The sequence below is a fragment of the Bombina bombina genome, chromosome 12, assembly GCF_027579735.1.
Source record: "Bombina bombina isolate aBomBom1 chromosome 12, aBomBom1.pri, whole genome shotgun sequence".
NCBI classification, from domain to species: Eukaryota; Metazoa; Chordata; class Amphibia; order Anura; family Bombinatoridae; genus Bombina; species Bombina bombina.
The window spans coordinates 78,324,334-78,352,256 of NC_069510.1; the positions used below are offsets into that span (position 1 = coordinate 78,324,334).

Consider the following 27,923-nt stretch of genomic DNA (forward strand, 5'->3'; position numbering starts at 1 on the left):
TTAGGGGCGGGAGTAGGCTTTCTGGCCTGCTTGCCCTTGTTCCATGACTGGTTGCCTTTCCAACCCTGTCTGTAACGAGCAGTAGTTCCTTCCTGTTTTGGAGCGGAGGAAGTCGATGCTGCTCCTGCCTTGAAGTTACGAAAGGCACGAAAATTAGACTGTTTGGCCTTTGGTTTGGCCCTGTCCTGAGGAAGGGCGTGGCCCTTACCTCCCGTAATGTCAGCAATAATTTCCTTCAAGCCGGGCCCGAATAAGGTCTGCCCTTTGAAAGGAATGTTAAGTAGCTTAGACTTGGAAGTTACATCCGCTGACCAGGATTTAAGCCAGAGCGCTCTGCGCGCCTGTATGGCGAATCCGGAATTTTTAGCCGTAAGTTTGGTTAGATGTACTACGGCATCTGAAACAAACGCATTAGCTTGCTTAAGGGTTCTAACATTGCTCAAGGCCTCATCCAATGGCTCTGTGCGAATCGCCTCTTCCAGAGACTCAAACCAGAATGCCGCTGCAGCCGTGACAGGCGCAATGCATGCAAGAGGCTGCAATATAAAACCCTGTTGAACAAACATTTTCTTAAGATAACCCTCTAATTTTTTATCCATTGGATCTGAGAAAGCACAGCTATCCTCCACCGGGATAGTGGTACGCTTGGCTAACGTAGAAACTGCTCCCTCCACCTTAGGGACCGTCTGCCATAAGTCTCGTGTGGTGGCGTCTATAGGGAACATTTTTCTAAATATCGGGGGAGGGGAAAAAGGCACACCGGGTATATCCCACTCCTTACTTATAATTTCTGTAAGTCTTTTTGGTATAGGAAAAACGTCAGTACACACCGGTACCGCATAGTATCTATCCAACCTACACAATTTCTCTGGAATTGCCACCGTGTCGCAATCATTCAGAGCCGCTAATACCTCCTCTAGTAACACACGGAGGTTCTCAAGCTTAAATTTAAAATTTGAAATTTCTGAATCCGGTCTCCCCGGATCAGAACCGTCACCGACAGAATGAAGCTCACCGTCCTCATGTTCTGCAAAATGTGACACAGTATCAGACATGGCTCTCGTGTCATCAGCGCGCTCTGTCCTTAACCCAGAGCTATCGCGTTTGCCCCTTAATTCGGGCATATTATATAATACTTCTTTCATAACATTATCCATATCATGTAAAGTGATTTGTAAGGGCCTAGATGTACTAGGTGTCTCAATCCTACGCATCTCCCGAGTGGGAGACGCAGGTACTGACACGTGAGGAGAGTTAGGCGGCATAACTTCCCCCTTGTTGTCTGGTGATAGCTTCTTTATCGGTACAGATTGACTTTTATTCAAAGCAATATCAGTACAATTGGTACACATCGTTCTATTGGGCTCCACATTGGCTTTTGAACATGATGAACAAACAGTTTCCTCTGAATCAGACATGTTTAAAACAGACTTAGCAATGAAAACTAACAAGCTTGGAAATCACTTTCAATAAGTTTACAAGCAATATAAAAAACGCTGCAGCGCTTCAAAAATACAGATATAATTAAACAATTCTTAACAAGAAGTGTATTATTAGCAGAGGATTGCACCCATTAGCAAAAGGATGATTAACCCCTCAATACCCAAAACGGATAAAAACAGATATCAATTAAGATTTAACGCTTTTAATCACAGTCAGCACACTGTCACAGATCTGCTGTGACTGATTACCTCCCTCACAAATTAAATTTGCAGACCCCTGAGCTCTCTAGAGACGTCCTGGATCAAGGAGGAAGAAGCAGGAAGACTGTGCAATAATTTTAACTGCGCAACAAGGCGCTAAAACAAGGGCCCTCCCACTCCAATCACAACAGTGGGAGCCCTGATATAACGGTTTCCATGCAGAAAAATATGTTAGCCATGTGGAAAAAAATCATGCCCAAAGCGATTTATCACCAAAGTACCTCACAAAAAAAACGAATAACATGCCAGTAAACGTTTTATTAAAAAAAAAAACATTTTTCAATGTCATGCAAAGCTATCACTAAGCCTGCTACCAGTCGCTACCACTGCAGAGAAGGCTTAAGTATTATTTCAGTGTTAACAGTATTTTCTCAGTCAAATTCTAGTCCCTAGAATATAACTCGACTGCGCATACATTTATCAGCCTGATACCAGTTGCTACTACTGCATTTAAGGCTGTACTTACATCATACGGTAACAGCAGTATTTTCTTAGTCAATTCCATTCCCAGAAAATAAAGTACTGCACATACCTCATTTGAGGAGGACCCTGCATGCTATTCCCAGTTTCTGAAGTTACCCCACTCCTCAGAATGTCGAGAACAGCCAGTGGATCTTAGTTACGCCTGCTAAGATCATAGAAAAAAACCGCAGGCAGTTTCTTCTTCCAAATACTGCCTGAGATAGAAAAACAGCACACTCCGGTGCCATTTAAAATAACAAACTTTTGATTGAAGAATAGTTAAGTAAAAACTCCAGCTCCTCTCGCGACCTCCTTCTTTGTTGAGGGTTGCAAGAGAATGACTGGGTATGACATGTGAGGGGAGGAGCTATATAGCAGCTCTGCTTGGGTGATCCTCTTGCAACTTCCTGTTGGGAAGGAGAATATATCCCATAAGTAATGGATGACCCGTGGACTGAACACACTTAACAAGAGAAAATATTGCTATTAAATTACACCAAATGTATTTATACTGAAGAGAACAAAAACAAATCTTTACCTCTAGTGTTAATGCAAAACCACTAGTATAATTTATGTAACTAGAAAATTCTAATGTAAGATATATACTAGGCTCATAAAATATTATATATATATATATATATATACACACATTTATACAACATTATTAAAGGTACAGGGACTAGATAGTTAAACAAAAATATGCACTTAATATTTGCATTCATATTTGTTCATAGTTGAAATATTACAATATTATTTCACACTCTAAGAACTTACCTGATGGATAGCAAATACAAGTACTATAATTATTATTATCATTATTATTATTATTAATAATAATAATAATAATAATAATAATAATAATACATATATTCCCATCACTGAACAATTACACAATTGTGAAAACAAATATATATATATGTCTGTTTATCTATAAACAGTTTGTGTATGTATATATATGTATATATATATATATATATAAATATATATTCATACTTACATTACATACTGTACATACATGCAATAACAATGGATGACTCTGTTTGAATTGCAAACTTCCCAGACATTAAGACATGTTTTTAGATAGTATCTGACCACTGGAATAGAGAGAGTGAGAATCCCACCCATAAATTACTCTTCCCATTTATTCTTTAGTCAGAACAGGTTCTACCTATGGGGAGTAAGGTAGTGTAAGTCAGAGGTTTTTTTTTTTGTAAAGATGAAGAAAAAAAAGGTTTGATCCATCTTATCTACTGCAAGAGTCCAGTCACCACCTGTATGTTACCAGGGTCTCCATCTGTAACCTTTAAAGTGAACCCAACATACAGCCACCCTCACACATTTGAAAGATTTGTCCCTGAGGGTTTATTGATGGTGGCTCAGAGGGCATATACTGCTGATTAACCTCAGATACTCTACATAATGGGATGGAGCAGTCTTACTTTAGTGTACACATTGGCAATCAGTTTGTATCTTGCTTTAAGTTGTAGTAATTATATAATGAGTATCTAAGTATTACATGCATCATTCTTCTCTCCTGTATCTTTTCTAGACACTGGGCAGTTATCTCCACAGATATATGTTGTTGTCCCTTTAAATGGTTGGTGGATGCATCTTAGATACACTTCTAAACTGTTATTGTGCACAGGACAGTGCCTGCTACCTTATGGGTGTAATGTATTCTTCTTCTAGGGTGATGTGTTGTGCAGTCTGTAACCTATTACATTGTGCTTGACGTTCCTCATTGTGTTGATGGCACCTTCAGATCTCCTGGGGTCTTGCAGGGATATCTCTTGGGGACAGGGGTGAACTGAGACCAATCAGGGCCATGGGCAAAAATTAGGGAAGGGCCCCCACTGTCTCACACTGACCCAAATGTATTCAAATGTATGCAAATGAACATCGTAGCCTCCCTATCCTGCCTCCACCAGCCCCCCCCAACCTCCAGGGCCAGGAGCTCCAACCTCAAGGGCCAGAGAAAGGGCCCACAACATCTAGGGAAAAACCCCACACTCCATGACCATCACAGGGACAGACCCCCGACAGGACCCCCACTCTCTAGGGCCCCCACATTCAGACACAAGGCCCCCAATCTGGGGCTAGGGCCTTTACTAAACCCACACTGAACTGCTTAGTTACTGATAGGGCAGCTGTCAACCTCAGATTAAGCAGAACACCAGGAGCCATGGAGATGCCATTTGTGCCCACCCCTACATACTGGGCCCTCAGTTCAGGTCCTATTTGCCCAGCTGATCAGTCTGCCCCTGCTTGGGGATAATACTGAGTTCACTTCTAAATTCAACCTTATGTGAAATATTAGGCAGGTTTAATCCCAATATATCTCTTTAGGTTTAGCCTTTTATGAGGAAACATGCCTTTAAAATATTTCAAATTCTTGGGTAAACAGACTGTTTTTCCAGGAATATTGTATCTTTAGATTATTCTAAAACTGGTGAAATGAAGGGCATTATCCAGAACCTTGTAAATCTTGCAGCACTTCTCCTTTTCCTAGTTAGTTAAACTTACAGGGGGAAGGTTTTGTCTCTAATATTTTATAAAATCCAGAAAAAGAAAGGAATGTTTCGGATAATGTTTCTTTAAATTATATAGTATATTGTGATTTTCAGAACTTCCATTTTATTTCTTCTGACGGTTTTCTATTTATTGGAATATTTGTTACTTCATTCTGCAACTGATAAGAGGACCTTTTGCACATGCTTTATATGTCAGAGCTCCGAAATATTTTTTTGAATGTTACTAAGACAATCAAGAGGTATTATTTTATTTTTGTCCTCCATTATGGTTCCTAAATGTTTAAGAAATCTTCCAAAGTTTCTTGTGAAAAATGGAAAAGCTCTGCAGTCCATAAAATGCATCTGAAGGTCCATGTTAATTCCACTAAGGTGGAAGTTTTCATGGTTTGTCATCAAGAATCACCAAGGCAGCAACATCCCTCTCCTTGCAAACTTTCACTATATTTTCCCAGTTCAATGGTTTGCAGCAGTACAAGCAGAATTTGGCCGAAAGGTTTATCAGACCATGCTACCTTGTACCTACAAGATTTCTACCCATCCTTTCCTTTATATATTTCAGCTTTAGAACTGACCCAGCAGTACTGCTGTGGTTGTATAAGAGTGTTTTAAAATTATGATAAATCCATTTCTTTATATTCAAATTAGAACAATATGAATGCCACCCTGCTTGTCACACATTTTGATTTTTGCCTGTCCATTTCAGAGATATTTTAAAGTAAACCTCCTTTATACTCTCCCCAAATAGGTTATTGCAGGTGTAAGGGTAAATGTGTGGGAATCCACCTCCTTCAAATTTTTGGAGTAATGTCTACCTTCTCCAATGGACATACACTATCTACCTCTAACATTGATATGGTTTTAACTTGTGTGAGAAGAAACTGATTTACCGGTAAGTGAAACATTTTTTTTTGTGATTACTAGGGTTGCCACCAAGCCATTATTTTGCCGACATGGCTGGTATTTTTAAAGTTCAGTTGAAAGTTGAAAATGAAGACTATACAACTAGACTGTGACTTATTCCAAAGTGTTTGCTTTGGTGATAAGATAAATAAGATGAAACAACATTTATATGACCATAGTGCAGAATACATTGCAGAAGTGTATTTTTGGCATTCGATACTGAAATTTAAATTAACATTACAGATTTTTTTTATTAGTCCTAGAGTTAATTGAAGTAGGTGACTCCTTTTGAAGACATCACAGCTGTCTTAATGCTCCCATCCAAAAAATTGGTAAACAATTTATTTCCTTCCTAAAGGGGTCCAGGTTCTTATTTTGCAGGAATGTTTGCAATTCAACTATAAGCATCCAGTAAATAAATAACATTAACAACCAAGTTTATAAGAAAACTTTTCAGAATCTTATATTTGACATTTCTTTCTGAAATTTAAATTCACATTACAGATTTCTTCATTAGTCCTAGAATTAGTCGTAGTAGCTGAGAACCACTTAATGAAAGTTGAGTCACAATATAGCTATTTTACTTTTCCCAACAAGAAGATAGGCAAATACAGGTTGTTATTTTGTAGGTAAATTAAAATTTGTGTGGATACATCCATTAAATAGATCACATTATCAAAATCATTTACTTGGTAAGATATTTTGTATATTTGATGTGCCAATGAAAGTGTAAAATATTGTCTTACCTGGCAGAAAGTATGATAACTCTGGCTTCTAATTCTTTTGCTTCCATCAGTAGCGCAGTCACATTTTTGGTCCCGGGATCAAACTGAAGAACTTTTTCTGCCTGTGATTAGTGTGAGCAAATTAAATTAGCTCTGACATTTACATACCTTGTTGAGAGAGAGAGCCATGCTATCTAAAAAGAAAAGGTTAAAAATTCTTTACATAAAAAAAGATTAGAAATATTTTAGCTATGATCATTTTTGTCTTTAGTTCTCACTTTTTTCTTTATTTTCTCTGTTTGATTTTGCACTCTGCATGCAAACTGAAGTCCGTCAAGACCCAAAAAGAAAAACATAAAAAAAAAGAACACGTGCATTTTATAGATAGTAGAAAAAAAAAAAGGTTTGGAAATGCAATTAAGAAGTCCAATGAGTGTCCTCTTCCCAAAATCAAAAAACCAAAAAGAATATCATAAATGAAAAAAAAAGAAAAATGTTTTGTTTGTATTATTTTTTTTTCAGAGGTTTGACCTTGAAGAATAAAGATGAATATCATAGTCGGCAGAATTAATCTTCTTTATTAAAAAAAAATAAAAAAATAAAAATGGCTTGCAGGTTAATTCATTGAGTCACATGCATTCCTACCAACTTTAGTTGCTGGAGGCGCCCACAATATATTTCTCGGCAATATTTTGCTGGCCCCTCCAGCATCAAAGGGGTTACAGAGATTACAGCAGGGATAGATTTTGATCGACTTTTAAGAACTCAGATTACATTTTTTTTCCATTCTTATGTCCAATCCAATATTGGATTGCACAAAAATATTCTATTTCACAAAGTCATGGACCACCCATTGCAAATGGGGGAATTTAGATTGGATTATTTTTGGTTTTGGGGTGTCTGTGGCTAGTTGTCATTGACTAGTTAGAATCGGTGGGCTACGTGCATTTCCATGCATATATACCTTGGGTCCACGCTTGTTGTCATAGGAAAGTTGGTCGAGGTTTTCATAGTTCCTTTTTTTACTCTGATGAATAATGTGCACAGAAAAAATATGTAGACACAGAAGAATATTATAAACAGTTGATAATGACGTGTAGAAAAGCAATCCAACATCCCCTCCTTTCCACCTCTGATTAAGGGTGATAATAACACTGGAGCTTGCAAAAAACCATATGATATGTTAGTGAACGTTTAGGACAGTGTATTTATAATGAATGGAAGCTGTATTGTAAAAAAATTATTTTAATCCCCAAAGCTCATGCAATGAAGTTTTACTGTAATTTAGTAGACCGTATTGTCTTTTTTTAGGAACAAGAAGATATATTGGTGATATTGTTTGTTTTTTATATATATAAAAAATCTATTTAATTAGCAAAAGTTCACAATTGCTAAATTATAAAGGGACATTACAGGGATAGGAAACCCCAAAATTATATTTCGTGATTTGTATAGAACATACAATTTTAAACAACTTTCCAATTTACTTCTGTTATGAAATTTGCTTCATTATCTTGTTATCCTTTGCTGAGGGAATTGCATTGCACAACTGGCAGCAAGCTGAAGCTATCTAATTAGCCAATCACAAGAGAGAAATGTGTGCAGGCACCAATCAGCAGCTATCTCACTGTGTGCGTATTCTTTTTCTACAAGAGATACCAAGAGAATAAAGCAAGGTTGAAAAAAGAAGTGGATTTAAAAGTGTCTTAAAATTACATGCTCTATCAGAATCATACAAGTTTAGTTTTGACTTACCTATCCCTTTAAACAGTAAATAATTGCAAGATACTATGATGTGTTCAACACACAAAAGAATAGCCAGAGAATAATATGTAGACTTATTTTTAAATTAAATTAAAGTTTTTTTTCTCACCATAATGTGTTTTCATTTTTTAAAAAGTAATAGACACCACCATGTTGAAACTTAGGTCTCTATTTTATAATCTATTTTGCTGATGAAAACTAATGTGGGATAAAATTGTCAAACCAATAGCTGTGTGGAATTTACCAATGTTAAAGAAATTGTTTTTATCATGGTTTAAAGTCCCTTTAATATTTTATATTCCACATAGCCTCTACACAGTCCTCAGCAGGAGAAATAAGATAGGAAAAACTTAGGTTTCAAGAAAGCAGCATCCACTACTTTATAGAAACTATGGGGAATTGGAAATACCACAATTTACAGAGTTAAAGGGACATAATACTCATATGCTAAATCACTTGAAACTGATGCAGTATAACTGTAAAAAGCTGACAGGAAAATATCACCTGAGCATCTCTATGTAAAAAAGGAAGATATTTTACCTCACAATCTCCTCAGCTCAGTAGAGTAAGTTCTGTGTAAAAAGTTATACTCAACTGCTCCCAGCTGCAGGTAAAAAAATAAAAAAAAATGAAGAAATGAACAGCAGCCAATCAGCATCAGCAGTGCTGAGGTCATGAACTTTTACTGTGATCTCATGAGATTTGACTTGACTCTCATGAGATTTCATTGTAAACTTCCTTTACCTGATTGGTGAAATAAGATGAGAGTGCACGATGCTCATCCCTTCAGATGTCCCAGGACACACTAAAATGCTGCTTAGAAATCCTTTACAATGGGAGGTGGCTACTGAGGAACTTTTGAGGTAAAATATCTTTCTTTTTTACATAGAGATGTTCAGGAGATATTTTCTAGTCAGCTTTTTACAGCTATGCTGCATCACTTTCAAGTGTTTAAACATTTGGGTATTATGGCCCTTTAAATAGGCCAAAATAAATAATGAAATTATATTGCATTTTTTTTAAAACTTTGTTTTACTTATAAAGTAAATATTTTATAAAGCAATCTCAAAGTGTTTAATGTCCCTTCATATCCCCAAATACATTTATTAGTGTGCGAGTGGACATGATACGATGTAGCATATCATGTCCGCTGCACATCGATAAATGCTGACAGCGTACATTGTCGGCATTTATCATTGCACCAGCAGTTCTTGTGAACTGCTGGTGCAATGCCGCCCCCTGCAGATTCGCGGCTGATCGGACGGGGGTGTCAATCAACCTGATCGTATTCGATCGGGTTGATTTCTGTCCGCCGCCTCAGAGCAGGCAGACAGGTTATGGAGCAGCGGTCTTTAGACACGGAGCTTGATAAATTGACCCCTTAGTGTTTTACGATTTAAATGATTTTAAACTGAAGTCTTGACTACAATAATATAAGAATAAGAAGGACAATTTATTTATTAAAATATTTTTTTCAGTCTCTCATTGTAAAATGAAAAATGGCTCAGTATACGTATAATGATTGTGCACTTTAGTTGGTTAGTTCCAGGACTTGCAAGTCTGTTTAATGGGACAGTCCTTTCACGATTTGGATAGAGCATGCAATTTTAAACAACTTTTAATTTTATTCTATTATATATTATTTATTTACAAATGTACTGTAGTAGTACTCAGCTGTTTAGTGTCCCTTTAAAATCAAAAAGTCATTTCTGCCATCTAACTATAGGATGTGTATTAACATTTGTATAATGGGAGTAACAATAAAAATATTATTTTTATTTTTTTAAATTATGTGTCAAGTAACAAATGTTTTTTATATTTTTTTCCTGAGGAAGGCAATGGTTTTGCCAAAATAATATTGAGACGCATTGATTATGAATACATTACTTTTATGCTTGCACAAATTTTGTCTTATGTGAGTACAACGTCTACTTGCGAGATGTTTCTATTCATTACAGTGCTAAATTATGCACGCTTCCTTCTTTTAAATGTTAAAATGAAAAGGAAGAATATTGGAAATTCTGTTACTATTATTGATGACCCTTTTGTCTACTGGGAATATTGAATATCATATTTATATATTATTTATTATTGCCAACAGAATTAACCAATCTTGATACTGATAAGTATTAATGGTATTGAGGTATCATTTCTTTGGGGGTTTTTTTTTCAATAAATACATACGTGGAATAAGAAAATATATTTTTAAGAGTCTTCTTGAGGATTTACTTCCACATTTATTTGGTTATGTAATATGCTAATTAATATAGCAGATAAACAGGACAAATATTTACTCTGATTATTAAGATTCCTTCTTATGAGTTCAAAATAAATATGATATTCATATATATTTATTTTTACCTTGTTGGGTTTTTGAAAGAAGAGTTGCCTAGAAAATATATACTGTAAATATTTTGGTATACTATTTCAGCAATTGCCATGTAATTACTGAGTTAAAGGCTATGTTGAAATCTGTTTTAATCTCTTCAATACATATCAAGTTTTTTTTTTGTAAATTTGTTTAAAATAACTGGCATTACCTGTTCCCTCTTGTCCAGGACACACTGAGAATACAAACTAACCTTAGAAGTTTATTTGGAAAGAAAATAATATAAAGGCCATGTTTAATTATCCCTTGTACATGTTTATTCACTTTGACATGTTTTTCGTAAATGTCTCTGTAAAATAAATACTTTATGTTGACAAATCAAATGATTGCCTTGACATCTCTTCTGCCTTTAGAATGTTTCTATAGAATAAATATATTTTCTTTAAAAAACTAATGTTACATTTTGCTATGTAAAATTTAACATTCTAAAAATATAAATGTAAAAAGTGAACTAAAATTTTAATTTGCACCATGAATCTAAAATTCAGAAATGCAAACACCTGTTATTTTTAACAAATGCACCAGAACAGCCTATAAAAGCAAATGTTTTATAAAGTCACTCTCAGAATAATTTTAGTGAAAGCCATTGTGATTATGAAGATCAGCCAATCAACCCATAGATTTTTATGAGTGAGAGCCAATGACATCACAAAACTCAGCGACTCAGACACAGATTTATAAACGTATTTGCTGAAAGGTTGGGTGAAAGCTTCTAAGAACATTTATAAAGAAGATTCTAGGGGGCCAAATTATCAAGCTCCGAATGGAGCTTGATGTCCCTGTTTCCGCGCGAGCCTAAAGGCTCGCCGGAAACAGTAGTTATGAAGCAGCGGTCTAAAGTCCGCTGCTCCATAACTTGTCCGCTGCCTCTGAGGCTGTGCTCTTCAATCCGCCCGATCCTATACGATCGGGCTGATTGACACCCCCTGCTAGCGGCCGGCCGCGAATCTGCAGGGGGCGGCATTGCACAAGCAGTTCACCAGAACTACTTGTGCAATGACAAATGCAGACAGCGTATGCTGTCCGCATTTATCAATGTGCGGCGGACATGATATCTTCGTATCATGTCCGTACTTTAGTAAATCGGCCCCAAGAATTAATATTTAACAGGCTACATCTGTATCTATTACCATACCGCTTCATGTCCTCTTGTTCTGGAAGCCATCGTTTTTAATGCTTTACTTGAACTTTATTAAAGCCCTTAATAAATGTGAAGATTAAGGGGTACATTTACTATCAGTCGAGCGGACATGATTCGCTACAGTGAAACATTTCTGCTCAACATCGCTAAATTTATTTATCATTGCACAAGCAATTCTAGTGAAATTTTTGTGCAACGCCACCCCCTGCTCACTGGCAGCTAATCACTGATAGCAGGGGCTGTCAATCATCCTGATCGGACCGGGATGATTTCAATCCACTTAAAAGGTGGCAGACAAATTAAGGAGCAGCGGTTTTATGACCACTGCTTCTGAACTTCTGTTACAGGCAAACCTGAAACTATGGGCCTCTGAAGCAGCATTCACTGCTTCATAAATTAAGCCCTATATCATCTCTCTCTAGGTCCTATTTGTAAGGCCAACACCAAAATGGGCATCGCTCCACTTACTTATTTTATTTCCTATTTGCCAAGTTAAGTGTTTTGTATGACTTACTCCAGTTTTACTGGTGTTTAACTACTTTTGTCATACCACCTCTCTCCCTTTACTCTTTCGTACAATTTGAATACTGAAACAGCAATGAGTTAGATGTGGAACTTATGAATCCTTTCCAGAATGCCACTCACATGTCACATGCCACTATGGATATGATATTGGCACGCCATCATTTTAAGTATTATCAGCATTAATATTTAAAGGCAGAACAGATAAACATTAGTTTGAAGCATATCTTCCAGAATGATAATATACTTAAACCAGACAGTGGTTTGTTATAAACAAAAAAATTTTTTTATTTATTTTTAAATTATGGCCAGGGCCAAATTTGCTATTAAGTATATTAGGCCGAGGCCTAGTAGTTAAATGGGGCTGCCCATTAGAGCCAATCATGGGCTTCACTTGCAGTTTTACAGCGTTCTTCAAGAGGTATGCCTATGTCCAAAAGTGGGGTTAAAAAAGCATGAAGGGTGTCTGAGAACCCTCTGCCTAAAGACACCAGAGACAGAAAGTCCACAACTGAATGTGTTGTATTATCCAATGGCTCAAGTGTGTGCAAGTGGAATTGTTGGTGTAAAATGTATTATGTAACTAATAAACTGAAATTAGAAAATAAAATAAAGCTTTTATGTGATAAATAACATAATAAATAACTGAAATATAAAAGAACGTTATCATTTAACATGAATTTGTTTCTAGCGTTCAGAAGACCTTACACTTTAAAAATGTCTCATATTTAAAGCCTTTAGCATGATCCCATGCTTAAATTGCTCACCCACTAAACGTCTAAACAATAAATTAAGGTAAAGTTGGTTTCATTTGGTACTTTGGAACTGGTGCTGTTTCCACCAATTCGGTACTGTCCTGAAAACGGGAACCTGAGGGTGTCATGCTGGGGATTGGCTTCAAGCAGATTTTAAGGGTTTGGGAGAAACATAGGAAGGCGCTAACACATTGTTATGCTAAAGACAGAGGATATGAGACAATTTTAACATACAAAGAAAATATTTTTTTGTATTTAACAAAATAAAACGCTACATAGTCTTAAAAATAATTAAATGTTAAATTTTGTCTATTACATTTATATATATATTTAGAGAAACGTAGAGCTGTGTAGGTTTTGTTTTGTGGGATAATTTGTGTTGTGTAAAAGAAGTTCTGCTCTATTGCAGCATCGCATTGCAGCATGTTATATATATATATATATATATATATATATGTAATATCCACATTTTCAAACTGTGGCAAATAGATATTTAAAGCAATTGGCATACATTTGATATGTTGTACATTGCATCTTCTCAATAAGCTGTTGTTGGAAGCCAAGCAGCTGATTTCTTGCATGGTCGATGTCAGCAAAGCTGTGTCTAGCATGTTTGATGGGAATGTGAACCAAGATGCTGATGTCATTGCAAAGAGCTTCAAAGAGAGGTTGCACTGTACTAGTAAGCAAAATGCGTATTGGAGTCTAGTTCAATTAATAGCGCTGCTTGCTGCTGTGTCAGTGTCTTAAATATAAAAATGTTAGCATGTTGTAAGTTGATTTTATTTTATGTGTTCATTTGTGTTATATTTGCAGAGCTCCAGGTTATTCCCTTTTATTGATAGATTTATACGTGGGAGATTTGGCCTATGGCAAAGCATGTGAAATGAGTATTGTACAAGGTTCTGTCATTGTTAGGCAGACACAGTTGATGCTTTAAGCATAATGTTAGCCATGTTACAATGGAAAGAAAAATGTGTTTAACATACAGGAATCTACAAACAATGTAACATTCTAAAGAATATTTTATTGGTCATTAGAGGGATCAATGGCATGTGAGGGTACTAACCTTTGATTCCTTTTCCTCCAGAAGTGTCTCCAACTTTTTCTGGGCAGCTCTGCCTTCATGGTCATCACTGACTATGAGAATGACATGATTCCAGTTGAAGATGCGCATCATTTCAAACCAGACAAGAGCTTGATGGGAATATGGTGGGACAGTGCGCAAGAATGACAGATGGATGCTCTGAAATTAACAATAACATTAATCTTATTTTCAAACACTATAAATGAAATGAGTATTAGTATTTAGTATTATAGTATTTAGTATGTATTCTGGTTATCACTTATAAAGATGATGGCAAAAATCCTTATTCGTGTATGACACTGCTCCTTCAGCCAAGACTGTAATGTGCGCACCTGTGCAATCCTACCTCTAATATGATGTTTGGACTCCATCTAATTCTCTTCTGGCCATTGGTGATTTAATCATTTTTAGTGAGGATTTGTAGCATTGCAACCAATATACTGTCCATTACTCCATCATATAGGCCTAAGACAAGCAGCAGTCACATTCTTCTGACATGACCAGTCTCCCTACATTTTACGTGAAAGGAGAACCTTGAAGTTCATTACCTCCTATCTTTGTAATATGATCATTTGTAACTTTTTTTGTAACATGTCCTATCTTTGTAACAAGAGATGAGGATTCCCGTTTCGTCTTCATGCAGCCCGCATGTCAAATCTGATTCATGTAAATTCTTATTTGTTTGAGAAATCTTCGAGAAACCCTTGGATGTTGCGGCTGAGAGGATACTTGACTTAAAAATGCACCTCCCTCCTCAAGAGAGAAAATTATTAGATGGTCTAAAGAACCTGATATGCATAGACATTTTTGATGGGACAACCTACACCTATTAACCAACCTATTAGTTATGCAGTATGAAACAACTTTGTAATATACTTTTAATTATTGTGTCCCCTATTCATGTAATTTAGATTTGAAAATGTAGGACTTAATAATTATCAGAACTTGGGGTTAGGTTATTGAAGAAATAATTGCATTAAAAGGTTTCTATATTGTTTAAAAAAAAAATTAAGACAAGTGATTTGTTACTCTATAGCAAATAATTAAAATTGTTTATACTGTCCCTTTAATACAAGTAATGATATCTGTTGATAATAATGAATTTACCTTTTATATCATCATGATCTAAAGTTGATTAGACAAGGATGGTATGTTCTTCAGCTTCACTAGCTCCAACAAGATGTTTCATTTTTTGTTTTGTTTTTTGTTATGGGCCCAGATTTGGGCAAAACTCATGGATAATACCTGTTTGCGAATTACTATTTGGAATTATCTATACAATGTGTCATTAGCCTGACTTGCATTACCCTTCTCTTATGGGTATGTCTTGCTATTGCACCCCCCCATTTTAGTTTACCCCAGAGTCAACAAGCTCAGATTTGACAGTTACCCCCCAATTCTCAAGCCTGAATAATTAAACTGATTTTTATTTAAATAGAGGAGGGAACACTTTCCAAAATCCTAGGAGGTAAGATTATTATTAGTATAAGCATTTGTATAAAATGACAAAGACTAAAAAAAAACTAGTATAGTAGGAGGAGGTCCCTGCTCTGAACAGCTTATAGACTACAGTTTGAGGGTGCAGAGACATAAGGTTTAGGGTTGCTTCTTACATGTAGTTGCAGCATCAAACCAAGGCAATTCAAGATTTATTTTGGTTAGGATAAAAAAACAGTTAGAGGAGAGATGGTAATCCTCTCTTAATAGATGGGTTTTCAAAGAGCACCTGATGTCTGATCGAGTGGGGTAGAGTGTTCCAGAGAACAGCAGCAGAGTGTGAGACGTCTATGATACGAGAGAGGGAAGTAGATATTATGGTAGAGAGGCAAAGGTCAAAGGTTGATCAAAGAGGGCGGCATAAGGGAGTATTTGGAGATGAGTAAGGAAATATAGTTGGTGAAGATACTGGGTGCTTTATAGGTTAGGGTCAATATTTTGAATTGTATTCTAAAGTGTATTGGGAGGCAGTGTTGGGACTGACAGAGTGAGGCAGCTTATGATGATTAGCCACTTAGGTGGATGAATCTAGCTGAATCATTCATGATAGATTGAAAAGAGGAGACTCTGTGTTTGGGAAATCCATTTAGGAGTATTTTGCAGTAGTAAGTATGTGACAAAATGAGGTCATAAAGTAGTATTTTTGTAGTTTCTTGAGTTAAGAGTCAAGTGTGAAACCAAGAGAACAGGCATAGGATTAAGCAAAGATTCTCCAACTGTAAGAGAAATGTCAGTTGTGGGATGTCTAGTTGAGGGGGAATAAGAATCAGCTCGGTTTTAGACAGATTGAGTTGGTGGTAGTTTGAAGATATCCAAGAGGAAATTGCAGAGACAGTTTGTAATCTGGTTAAATAGACAGGAAGAGATGTCAGGAGAGGTATTTTATAGATTTGGGTATTATCAGCATATAGATGGGACTTGAACCCAAAGGAGGATATACATTTTCCAAGGGAAAATGTGAAGATAGACAAAAGCAAGGGACCCAATACAGAGCCATGTAATACTCCTACTGAGATAGGCAAGGCATCAGAGGATATGCTGCTAAAGGAAACTGTCAATGAGCAGTTTGAGACACAGGAAGCAAACCAGGGAGAGCTGTGTCTCTGATGCCAAAATAATGAAAAAGTTGTAAGAGGAAAGGATGGCCAACTGTGTCGAAAACAGCAGATAGATCTAGAAGAATTAGTTAGGAGTATAGGCCCTTTACTTCAGCTGATAGCAGATCATTTGTTAATTTACAAAGAGTAATTTCTGTTGATTTTTAAGGGTGCAAACCAATTTGGAGGGAATCAAGTAAAGAATTAGTTATTAGAAACTGAGTTAGACGAGTATAGATAAATCCATAAAATAAATTATAGGCAAAGAGAAGTAAGGAGACTGGACTATAGTTAAAAGGGTGGTGGGGTCAGATTTGGAGGACTGTTGTCATTAACATGCTTGAACGTAAGGAACATTATGCACTGACTTTTTTTTATCTTACTATTTATTTTAGGATGTTTTAAAATGGTTAACCCTTTATCACAAATCTAAAAAGTTAGCATGTATTAACATTTTAAATCCAAAGGTTCAGCTTTTCAAGCTATAAAGACTATGATGTATACGTTTGTCTACAACTGTAAAAGATCCCCTGCTCGCTCCCTTCCTGCTTATCTGCACTGTGCAAGCATGGGAGACCATGTGAAGTCTGAACTATCGTGAAGAGCACAATAAAAAGCTCTCTCATAGTGGAGCTGTCAGATGAAGCTGGAGTTCTGGTAAGTATAGTAGTTGGTAGTGGAGGGGCTTTGTAGGAGCTGAACTAGAGGTAATGTTTATGGAGCAATGAATGTAGGGGCTTTCAGCTCTCAAGCGCTAAAGCAGGGGATGTTTAACACAGCCGGTGCACTGATGGATTTATCCTTAGCTACTTATTCCCTTTATAATCTGCTGCTTATCTCAACTCTGCACATGGCAGTCAAAATACCCTGTGTCTATAAGTCCCATAAGGCACAGAAGTTGTCTCGTGACCCCGCTCTTACCGCAGCTGTTCATTTAGCTTCTCTGAGCTCCTGCAGTCACAACGCAAAAATAGTCATAGGACCATGGGATATATATATATATATATATACACACAAAACAAAGTTCCCCTTTAGTGGTAGACCATAAGTGAGGTTAACTGCAAAATGAAGGCACAAAACTGCTATGGAGATAAAGTAAAAACCATACCTTTAATGAACATTGTTTAAAACAATCAGAGCTTGCGAAAACATGGCAGTGTCCTAGGAGCGTAGGTACTATCGGAGAGTGATGTCATCTGACGCGTTTCACGCCTTTCAGGCATTTTGACAAGTGGAGTGTAATTGATGTGTCACAACCGTGTCTAGAACTGATCCTGGGACCTCCAGTCTCTTAGTCATTTGCTTTCCCTCTTGAGCCACTGGAGGGCTCTGGCTCAATGTGAGAGTTTCTGAGTCCTACAGCCTGCACTGGCTGGCTCTCTGGCTCCACCTGCCTGTGAGCTGTAGGCAGTCACCTAATCTGCATTACTATAAAAGGTCGCTCCTCAGACCATTCCCTGCCCTGACATTGTGGTTCATTCCATTGTTTGTGCCTTTGCTCTGCTTCCTGAATTCCTGTCTTCTTATATGATTTCCTGGCTTCTGAACTAGGCTTGCTTATTGACTATTCTCCTAGATTTTCCCTGAGCTTGATGAAAGATTGGATTGCTTTCCTGGTATTCAGACCCTTAGCTTGTCTTCTGACTATTCTCATGCATCCAGTCTGTCACAGCAGTACCTGTGTATCCTGTGTCTCCAATCTGTCACAGCAGTACCTGCGTATCCTGAGTCTCCAGCTTGTCACAGCAGTACCTGAGTACCCTGAGTTGCCAGTCTGTAACAGCAGTACCAGTGTATCCAGTCTTCAGCCTGTTACAGCAGTATGCTTGTGTATTTAGTCAAAAGCCTGTCACAGCAGTACCTGTGTATCCTGTCTCCAGACAGTCATAGCACTACCTGTGTATCCTATCTCCAGCCTGTCACAGCAATACTTGTGTATCCAGTCTCCAGTCTGTCACAGCAGTACCTGTGTATCCATTCTCCAGTCTGTCCTTGGCCCCAAAGAGAGCATTACTCCTGTCTTTGGCCATAGAGAGGGCACTTCTGCCCTAGGCCCTAGAGACTTTGTTCCAGTGTGTGCTACAGAGGTGCCAGCCACAGACCTGCCATAGACTATAGTCCTGTATCCTGTCACAGTCTCCAAGTTATTTTTAAGTGCAGTGTATCACTACTATCTACTTGTGTACCATTTATTTCTCTTAATAAATTATTATCTGCGCTCAGCTTCTTTGAAAACTCTGGGTCCACTGCTGTAACGTTCCTGTCAGTTCTCCTGTGTCTTCCCAATCCAATATGTAACCCTCTACTGTATGCTTCAGTAGTGCTATTTATAAAGACACAGACATAGATGACTTAGAACCCAAGACTGCTATCTGGAAAAGGGGACCTTTCCTAAACACTTATTTTATCTTACAAACCTAAGGCACAATACCGTTCAATTGCAGCCATTTGTAAAGACTCAATTTAGAACAAGTCTCTAACCAAGCCAATCCCTCCTGATAGAGGGCATCCTTGGAGAGGGGGTCTCTGAGTCATTTGCATCCCTCTTGAGTCACTGGAGGGCGTTGGCTCAGTGTGAGCCACTGTTAGCTCTCTGGCTCCATCTGCCTGACAGATGTAGACAGTTACCTAATCTGCATTACTATAAAAGGCTGCCTCTCAGACCACTCCCTGCCCTGATAGTGTGGTTCATCCCATTGTTTGTGCCTCTGTTCTGGTTCCTGAAATATTGATGTGTTGGTGATTTTCTGGCTTCTGAACTCGGCTTGCTTATTGACCATTCTCCTGGATTTTCCCTGCCTTGATGAAAAATCAGACTGCTTTCCTGGTATTCAGATGCTTGGCTCCAGTCCTCGTCGGCCCTAAAGGGGCATTACTCCTGTCTTCAGCTCTAGTGTGGACACTCTAATCCTCTACAGAGAGTATTTCTTCAGTCTTCGGCCCTAGAGAGGGCACTCCAGTCCATGGCCCTTAAGAGGGCATTACTCTTGAATTTCGGCCCTAGAGTGGGCATTTCTCTCCTAGTCCCTAGAGAGGGCGTTACTCTAGACATGGTTATGTTGTGTGCTACAGAGATGCCAGCCACAGACCTGCCAGAGAATATAGTCCAGTATCCTGTCACAGTTTCCAAGTGTTATTTTGAGTCCAGTGTATCACTACCGATCTACTTGTGTACCATTTATTTCTTTTAATAAAGTATTATCTGCACTCAGTTTTCTTATGCCAAAAAAGGGAATTAGATCAGAAAAGCATGTTTCATTGGCCTCTTTTTGCTCTCTGGAAACACCTAAATCATACACCTGTACTCCTGAGCTCCAAACCCCTAAATCCGCTCCGTCGAGCATGACATGATGGTGCTCGGTGTGTTATCTTGTACTCAGTCCTACTAAAAATAGTGCAAAATCTGCTATTACAAGTGGATTGTGAAAATGTGAACACAAGAATTTTGCAGCTGACATTTTTTTAGCATGACCTATATTTTAATGGAGAGCACAGGGAATTCTATTAGTTGTCATACTATAAGTGGTAAGTAAAGTGTTGCACTTTAGCTCAACACAAAGTACCACTATAAAAATATATGCTTTTGTAGACATGAAGTAAACCATTATTGATTGGAAATTTTCATAACAAAACACATACATTATATGGAAATAACATATCAAAGTTGTATTTATACTTATTACATGCAAAATGTTTATTATTAAAAAAGGTTTTAAAGGAGTTAAAGAAATATACCCTGTTGATCGGTTTATTTATTTACATTCTGCCGTGGAAATTCTACAATCTGCTGTCTAACCCGTACACCTTGTTAACGTGTCTATCCTGTGTTTTCTTACCATCTTCTCATTTACGTTATCTATATTATATGGTACTCATTAATCATCTGCATATATATATATGAGCACTCTCTAATAATTTTACTGCTGCTATCCAACATTTCTATCATTAACATTTCTTTTGCGCATTCTAAACATTCAATCACTTGTGTGATGTTCTGCAATTATGAATGTTCTCCATTGTAGACTGAGGATTCATACATTTGTTCATCTGTTCTAAGTATTGTATAATTTGCATTCAATAATGCATATTTTAAACCTTCAATCAGGAATGGGCATAGGGTTCATTAGTTATGATCTGAATGCAGAAGATGACAACCTCTTGTGGCATTCAGCTTTTTTTGGAGACAGAATTGTTCTTCTTAAAGAGCAACATACTACAACCCCAATTCCGAAAAAGTCAGGACAGTATGGAAAATCTAAAAAAAAAAAAAAAAAAAAAATAGAAATTTGATAATTCAATTTACCTTGTACACATGATTAACACATTATTTGATGTTTTACTCTGTGAATTTAATGTATTTTTGAAAATATACACTCATTTGAAATCTGATGATTGCAACACTTTTAAAAAAGTTGTGACAGTGGCAATTTAGGACTAATAGCAATGTGGCAAGTTGAAATAAGAAGGTGATGTGAAACAGACGAGACAATCGTGTAAGCATAGTATATGAGGAGCTTCCAAATAAGGCCTAGTCCGTCAAAAGCAAGGATGGGTCGAGGCTCGCCAACCTGCCAACACATGCGTCAGTGCATAATCCAACACTTTGAGAACAGCATTCCCCAAAGACAAATCGGTAGGATTTTGGGCATTTCACCTTCTACAGTGCACAATATAATTAAAAGATTCAAGGAATGCAGTCAAATCTCGGTGCATAAAGGACAAGGACGAAAACCACTTCTGAATGTGCGCGATCTCCGATCGCTCAGACGTCACTGTCTCAAAACCGTCATGACTCTGTAATGGATATCCTGACATGGGCTCCGGAATACTCTGGTAAACCTTTGTCAGTCAACACCATTTGCTGCTGCATTCATAAATGCAAGTTAAGGATTTACTATGCAAAGCAGAAGCCATACTTAAACACTGTCCAGACGTCTCTGGGCTCAGTCTCATCCCAGATGGACAGTAGCACAGTGGAATCATATTTTGTGGTCTGATGAGTCAACATTTTAATAGTGTTTGTAAAAAATAGCCATCATATTCCCAGGGCCAAAGAGCAAAAGGACCATCGAGCTGTTATCAGCGTCAGGTCCAAAAGCCAGCGTATGTCATGGTATGGGGGGTGTCAGTGCCCAGTGTTGCAGTCATCAGGTTTGAAATTAGTGTATATTTTCAAAAATACATTCAATTCACAAAGTAAAACATCAAATAATGTGTTAATAATCACCGAGATTACGTGTTTTGCGGTAACAGGGGTGCGTTGCTAATGAGCCTTTTTTTTTCACCGCTCCCTTAAGACAACACTGGTATTACAGGTTTTTTTAAACCTGGCGTTAGCCGTAAAAAGGTGAGCGTAGAGCAAAATTTAACTCTACATCTCACCTCAATACCAGCGCTGCTTAGGGTAGCGGTAAGCTGGCTAAACGTGCTCGTGCACGATTTCCCCATAGGAAACAATGTTGCAGATTCAGCTGGAAAAAAACCTAACACCTGCAAAAAAGCAGCGTTCAGCTTCTAACGCAGCACCATTGATTCCTATGGGGAAAGGAATTTTATGTCTGCACCTAACACCCTAACATGAACCCCGAGTCTAAACACCCCTAATCTTACACTTATTAACCCCTAATCTGCCGTCCCCGACATCGTCGCCACCTACATTATAATTATTAACCCCTACTCTGCTGCTCCGGACACCGCCGCCACCTACATTATCCCTATGAACCCCTAATCTGCTGCCCCCAACATCACCGAACCTTACATTATATTTATTAACCCCTAATCTGCCCCCCAACGTCTCTGCAACCTACCTACACTTATTAACCCCTAATCTGCCGCCCCCAACGTCGCCGCCACTATAATAAAGTTATTAACCCCTAAACCTAAGTCTAACCCTAACCCATCCTAACTTAAATATAATTTAAATAAATCTAAATAAAATAACTACAATTAAATAAATTATTCCTATTTAAAACTAAAAACTTACCTATAAAATAAACCCTAAGCTAGCTACGATATAACTAATAGTTACATTGTAGCTATCTTAGGATTTATTTTTATTTTACAGGTAACTTTGTATTTATTTTAACTAGGTAGAATAGTAATTAAATAGTTATTAACTATTTAATAACTTCCTAGTTAAAATAAGTACAAATTTACCTGTAAAATAAACCCTAACCTAAGTTAAAATTACACCTAACACTACACTACAATTAAATAAATTACCTAAATTAACTACAATTAAATTAAATAAACTAAAGTACGAAAAACAGCAAACACTAAATTACAGAAAATAAAAAAATTAATTTTTTTTAAACTAATTACACCTAATCAAATCCCCCTAATAAAATAAAAAAGCCCCCCAAAATAAAAAATTCCCTACCCTATATTAAATTACAAATAGCCCTTAAAAGGGCCTTTTGCAGGGCATTGCTCCACAGTAATCAGCTCTTTTACCTGTAAAAAAAAATACAATACCCCCCCAACATTAAAACCTACCACCCACACACCCAACCCTACTCTAAAACCCACCCAATCTCCCCTTAAAAAAACACTACCCCCTTGAAGATCACCCTACCTTGAGACGTCTTCACCCAGCCGGGCACAAGTGGACCTCCAGAGGGGCAGAAGTCTTCATCCTATCCGGCCAGAAGAGGACCTCCAGACGGGCAGAAGTCTTCATTCAGGTGGCATCTTATATCTTCATCCATCCGGAGCGGGTCCATCCTCAAGCCAGCCGACGCGGAGCATCCTCTTCCAACGAAGTCCAAGCGAAGAATGAAGGTTCCTTTAAATGGCGTCATCCAAGATGGCGTCCCTTGAATTCCGATTGGCTGATAGGGTTTTATCAGCCAATCAGAATTAAGGTAGGAAAAATCCTATTGGCTGATCCAATCAGCCAATAGGATTGAAGTTCAATCCTATTGGCTGTTCCAATCAGCCAATAGAATGCGACCTCAATCCTATTGGCTGATTGCATCAGCCAATAGGATTTTTCCTACCTTAATTCCGATTGGCTGATAGAATCCTATCAGTCAATCGGAATTCAAGGGACGCCATCTTGGATGACGTCACTTAAAGGAACCTTCATTCCTCACTTGGACTTCGTTTGAAGCGGATGCTCCGCGTCGGCTGGATTGAAGATGGACCCGCTCCGCTCCCGATGGATGAAGATAGAAGATGCCGTCTGGATGAAGACTTCTGCCACTTGGAGGACCTCTTCTGGCTGGATCGGATGAAGACTTGTACCCCTCTGGAGGTCCACTTCTGCTCGACTGGGTGAAGACGTCTCAAGGTAGGGTGATCTTCAAGGGGGTAGTGTTAGGTTTTATTAAGGGGGGGTTGGGTGGGTTTTAGAGTAGGGTTGGGTGTGTGGGTGGTGGGTTTTAATGTTGGGGGGGGTATTGTATTTTTTTTACAGGTAAAATAGCTGATTACTTTGGGGCAATGCCACGCAAAAGGCCCTTTTAAGGGCTATTTGTAATTTAGTATAGGGTAGGGATTTTTATTGTTTTGGGGGTGTAATTAGTTTTAAAAAATTTAAATTATTTTTTTATTTTCTGTAATTTAGTGTTTGTTGTTTTTCGTACTTCAGTTTATTTAATTTAATTGTAGTTAATTGTAGTTAGTTTATGTAATTAATTTAATGATAGTGTAGTGTTAGGTGTAATTGTAACTTAGGTTAGGATTTATTTTACAGGTAAATTTGTCTTTATTTTAGCTAGGTAGTTATTAAATAGTTAATAACTATTTAATAACTATTGTGCCTAGTTAAAATAAATACAAAGTTGCCTGAAAAATAAACCCTAAGATAGCTACAAATGTAACTATTAGTTATATTGTATCTATCTAAGGCCTAGATTTGGAGTTTGGCGTTAGCCGTGAAAACCAGCGTTAGAGGCTCCTAACGCTGGTTTTAGGCTACCGCCGGTATTTGGAGTCACTTAAAATAGGGTCTAACGCTCACTTTTCAGCCGCGACTTTTCCATACCGCAGATCCCCTTACGTCAATTGCGTATCCTATCTTTTCAATGGGATCTTTCTAACTCCGGTATTTAGAGTCGTTTCTGAAGTGAGCGTTAGACATCTAACGACAAAACTCCAGCCGCAGGAAAAAAGTCAGTAGTTAAGAGCTTTCTGGGCTAATGCCGGTTTATAAAGCTCTTAACTACTGTACTCTAAAGTACACTAACAGCCATAAACTACCTATGTACCCCTAAACCGAGGTCCCCCCACATCGCCGCCACTCGATTAAATTTTTTTAACCCCTAATCTGCCGACCGCCACCTACGTTATCCTTATGTACCCCTAATCTGCTCCCCCTAACACCGCCGACCCCTATATTATATATATTAACCCCTAATCTGCCCCCCACAACGTCGCCTCCACCTGCCTACACTTATTAACCCCTAATCTGCCGACCGCAAAGCGCCGCCACCTACGTTATCCTTATGTACCCCTAATCTGCTGCCCCTAACACCGCCGACCCCTATATTATATTTATTAACCCCTAATCTGCCCCCCACAACGTCGCCTCCACCTGCCTACACTTATTAACCCCTAATCTGCCGACCGCAAAGCGCCGCCACCTACGTTATCCTTATGTACCCCTAATCTGCTGCCCCTAACACCGCCGACCCCTATATTATATTTATTAACCCCTAATCTGCCCCCCACAACGTCGCCTCCACCTGCCTACACTTATTAACCCCTAATCTGCCGAGCGGACCTGAGCGCTACTATAATAAAGTTATTAACCCCTAATCCACCTCACTAACCCTATAATAAATAGTATTAACCCCTAATCTGCCCTCCCTAACATCGCTGACACCTAACTTCAATTATTAACCCCTAATCTGCCGACCGGAGCTCACCGCTATTCTAATAAATGGATTAACCCCTAAAGCTAAGTCTAACCCTAACACTAACACCCCCCTAAGTTAAATATAATTTAAATCTAACTAAATAAATTAACTTTTATTAAATAAATTATTCCTATTTAAAGCTAAATACTTACCTGTAAAATAAATCCTAATATAGCTACAATATAAATTATATTTATATTATAGCTATTTTAGGATTTATATTTATTTTACAGGTAACTTTGTATTTATTTTAACCAGGTACAATAGCTATTAAATAGTTAAGAAATATTTAATAGCTAAAATAGTTAAAATAATTACAAATTTACCTGTAAAAGAAATCCTAACCTAAGTTACAATTAAAACTAACACTATACTATCAATAAATAAATTAAATAAACTACCTACAATTAACCTAACACTACACTATCAATAAATTAATTAAATAAACTACCTACAATTAACCTAACACTACACTATCAATAAATTAATTAAATACAATTCCTACAAATAAATACAATTAAATAAACTTGCTAAAGTACAAAAAATAAAAAAGAACTAAGTTACAAAAAATAAAAAAATATCTACAAACATAAGAAAAATATTACAACAATTTTAAACTAATTACACCTACTCTAAGCCCCCTAATAAAACAACAAAGCCCCCCAAAATAAAAAATGCCCTACCCTATTCTAAATTACTAAAGTTAAAAGCTCTTTTACCTTACCAGCCCTGAACAGGGCCCTTTGCGGGGCATGCCCCAAGAAGTTCAGCTCTTTTGCCTGTAAAAAAAAAACATACAATACCCCCCCCAACATTACAACCCACCACCCACATACCCCTAATCTAACCCAAACCCCCCTTAAATAAACCTAACACTAAGCCCCTGAAGATCATCCTACCTTGTCTTCACCTCACCAGGTATCACCGATCCGTCCTGGCTCCAAAATCTTCATCCAACCCAAGCGGGGGTTGGCGATCCATCATCCGGTGCCTGAAGAGGTCCAGAAGAGGCTCCAAAGTCTTCATCCTATCCGGGAAGAAGAGGCGATCCGGACCGGCAACCATCTTGATCCAAGCGGCATCTTCTATCTTCATCCGATGACGACCGGCTCCATCCTGAAGACCTCCACCGCGGACCCATCTTCTTCCGGCGACGTCCAACTGCAGAATGACGGTTCCTTTAAGGGACGTCATCCAAGATGGCGTCCCTCGAATTCCGATTGGCTGATAGGATTCTATCAGCCAATCGGAATTAAGGTAGGAATATTCTGATTGGCTGATGGAATCAGCCAATCAGAATCAAGTTCAATCCGATTGGCTGTTCCGATCAGCCAATAGAATGCGAGCTCAATCTGATTGGCTGATTGGATCAGCCAATCGGATTGAACTTGATTCTGATTGGCTGATTCCATCAGCCAATCAGAATATTCCTACCTTAATTCCGATTGGCTGATAGAATCCTATCAGCCAATCGGAATTCGAGGGACGCCATCTTGGATGACATCCCTTAAAGGAACCGTCATTCTGCAGTTGGACGTCGCCGGAAGAAGATGGGTCCGCGGTGGAGATCTTCAGGATGGAGCCGGTCGTCATCGGATGAAGATAGAAGATGCCGCTTGGATCAAGATGGTTGCCGGTCCGGATCGCCTCTTCTTCCCGGATAGGATGAAGACTTTGGAGCCTCTTCTGGACCTCTTCAGGCACCGGATGATGGATCGCCAACCCCCGCTTGGGTTGGATGAAGATTTTGGAGCCAGGACGGATCGGTGATACCTGGTGAGGTGAAGACAAGGTAGGATGATCTTCAGGGGCTTAGTGTTAGGTTTATTTAAGGGGGGTTTGGGTTAGATTAGGGGTATGTGGGTGGTGGGTTGTAATGTTGGGGGGGGGTATTGTATGGTTTTTTTGTACAGGCAAAAGAGCTGAACTTCTTGGGGCATGCCCCGCAAAGGGCCCTGTTCAGGGCTGGTAAGGTAAAAGAGCTTTTAACTTTAGTAATTTAGAATAGGGTAGGGCATTTTTTATTTTGGGGGGCTTTGTTGTTTTATTAGGGGGCTTAGAGTAGGTGTAATTAGTTTAAAATTGTTGTAATATTTTTCTTATGTTTGTAGATATTTTTTTATTTTTTGTAACTTAGTTCTTTTTTATTTTTTGTAGCAAGTTTATTTAATTGTATTTATTTGTAGGAATTGTATTTAATTAATTTATTGATAGTGTAGTGTTAGGTTAATTGTAGGTAGTTTATTTAATTAATTTATTGATAGTGTAGTGTTAGGTTAATTGTAGGTAATTGTAGGTAGTTTATTTAATTAATTTATTGATAGTATAGTGTTAGTTTTAATTGTAACTTAGGTTAGGATTTCTTTTACAGGTAAATTTGTAATTATTTTAACTATTTTAGCTATTAAATAGTTCTTAACTATTTAATAGCTATTGTACCTGGTTAAAATAAATACAAAGTTACCTGTAAAATAAATATAAATCCTAAA

General features: G+C 37.8%; 1 protein-coding gene across 2 annotated transcripts in view; it reads right to left on the reverse strand.

The window, feature by feature from the left end:
- LOC128642978 (glutamate receptor ionotropic, NMDA 1) overlaps positions 1–27,923 on the reverse strand; it is a 360,366-nt gene that overhangs the window by 264,450 nt on the left and 67,993 nt on the right. Inside the window, exons 3-5 of one of the 2 annotated variants that reach the window (XM_053695887.1) lie at positions 13,962–14,138; positions 7,286–7,348; positions 6,343–6,443 (exon numbers count right to left, since the gene is read on the reverse strand). In XM_053695887.1, the coding sequence (XP_053551862.1) occupies positions 6,343–6,443; positions 7,286–7,348; positions 13,962–14,138 (341 nt within the window). The remainder of the gene's footprint in view (positions 1–6,342; positions 6,444–7,285; positions 7,349–13,961; positions 14,139–27,923) is intronic. The other variant, XM_053695888.1, reaches the window with a different exon arrangement.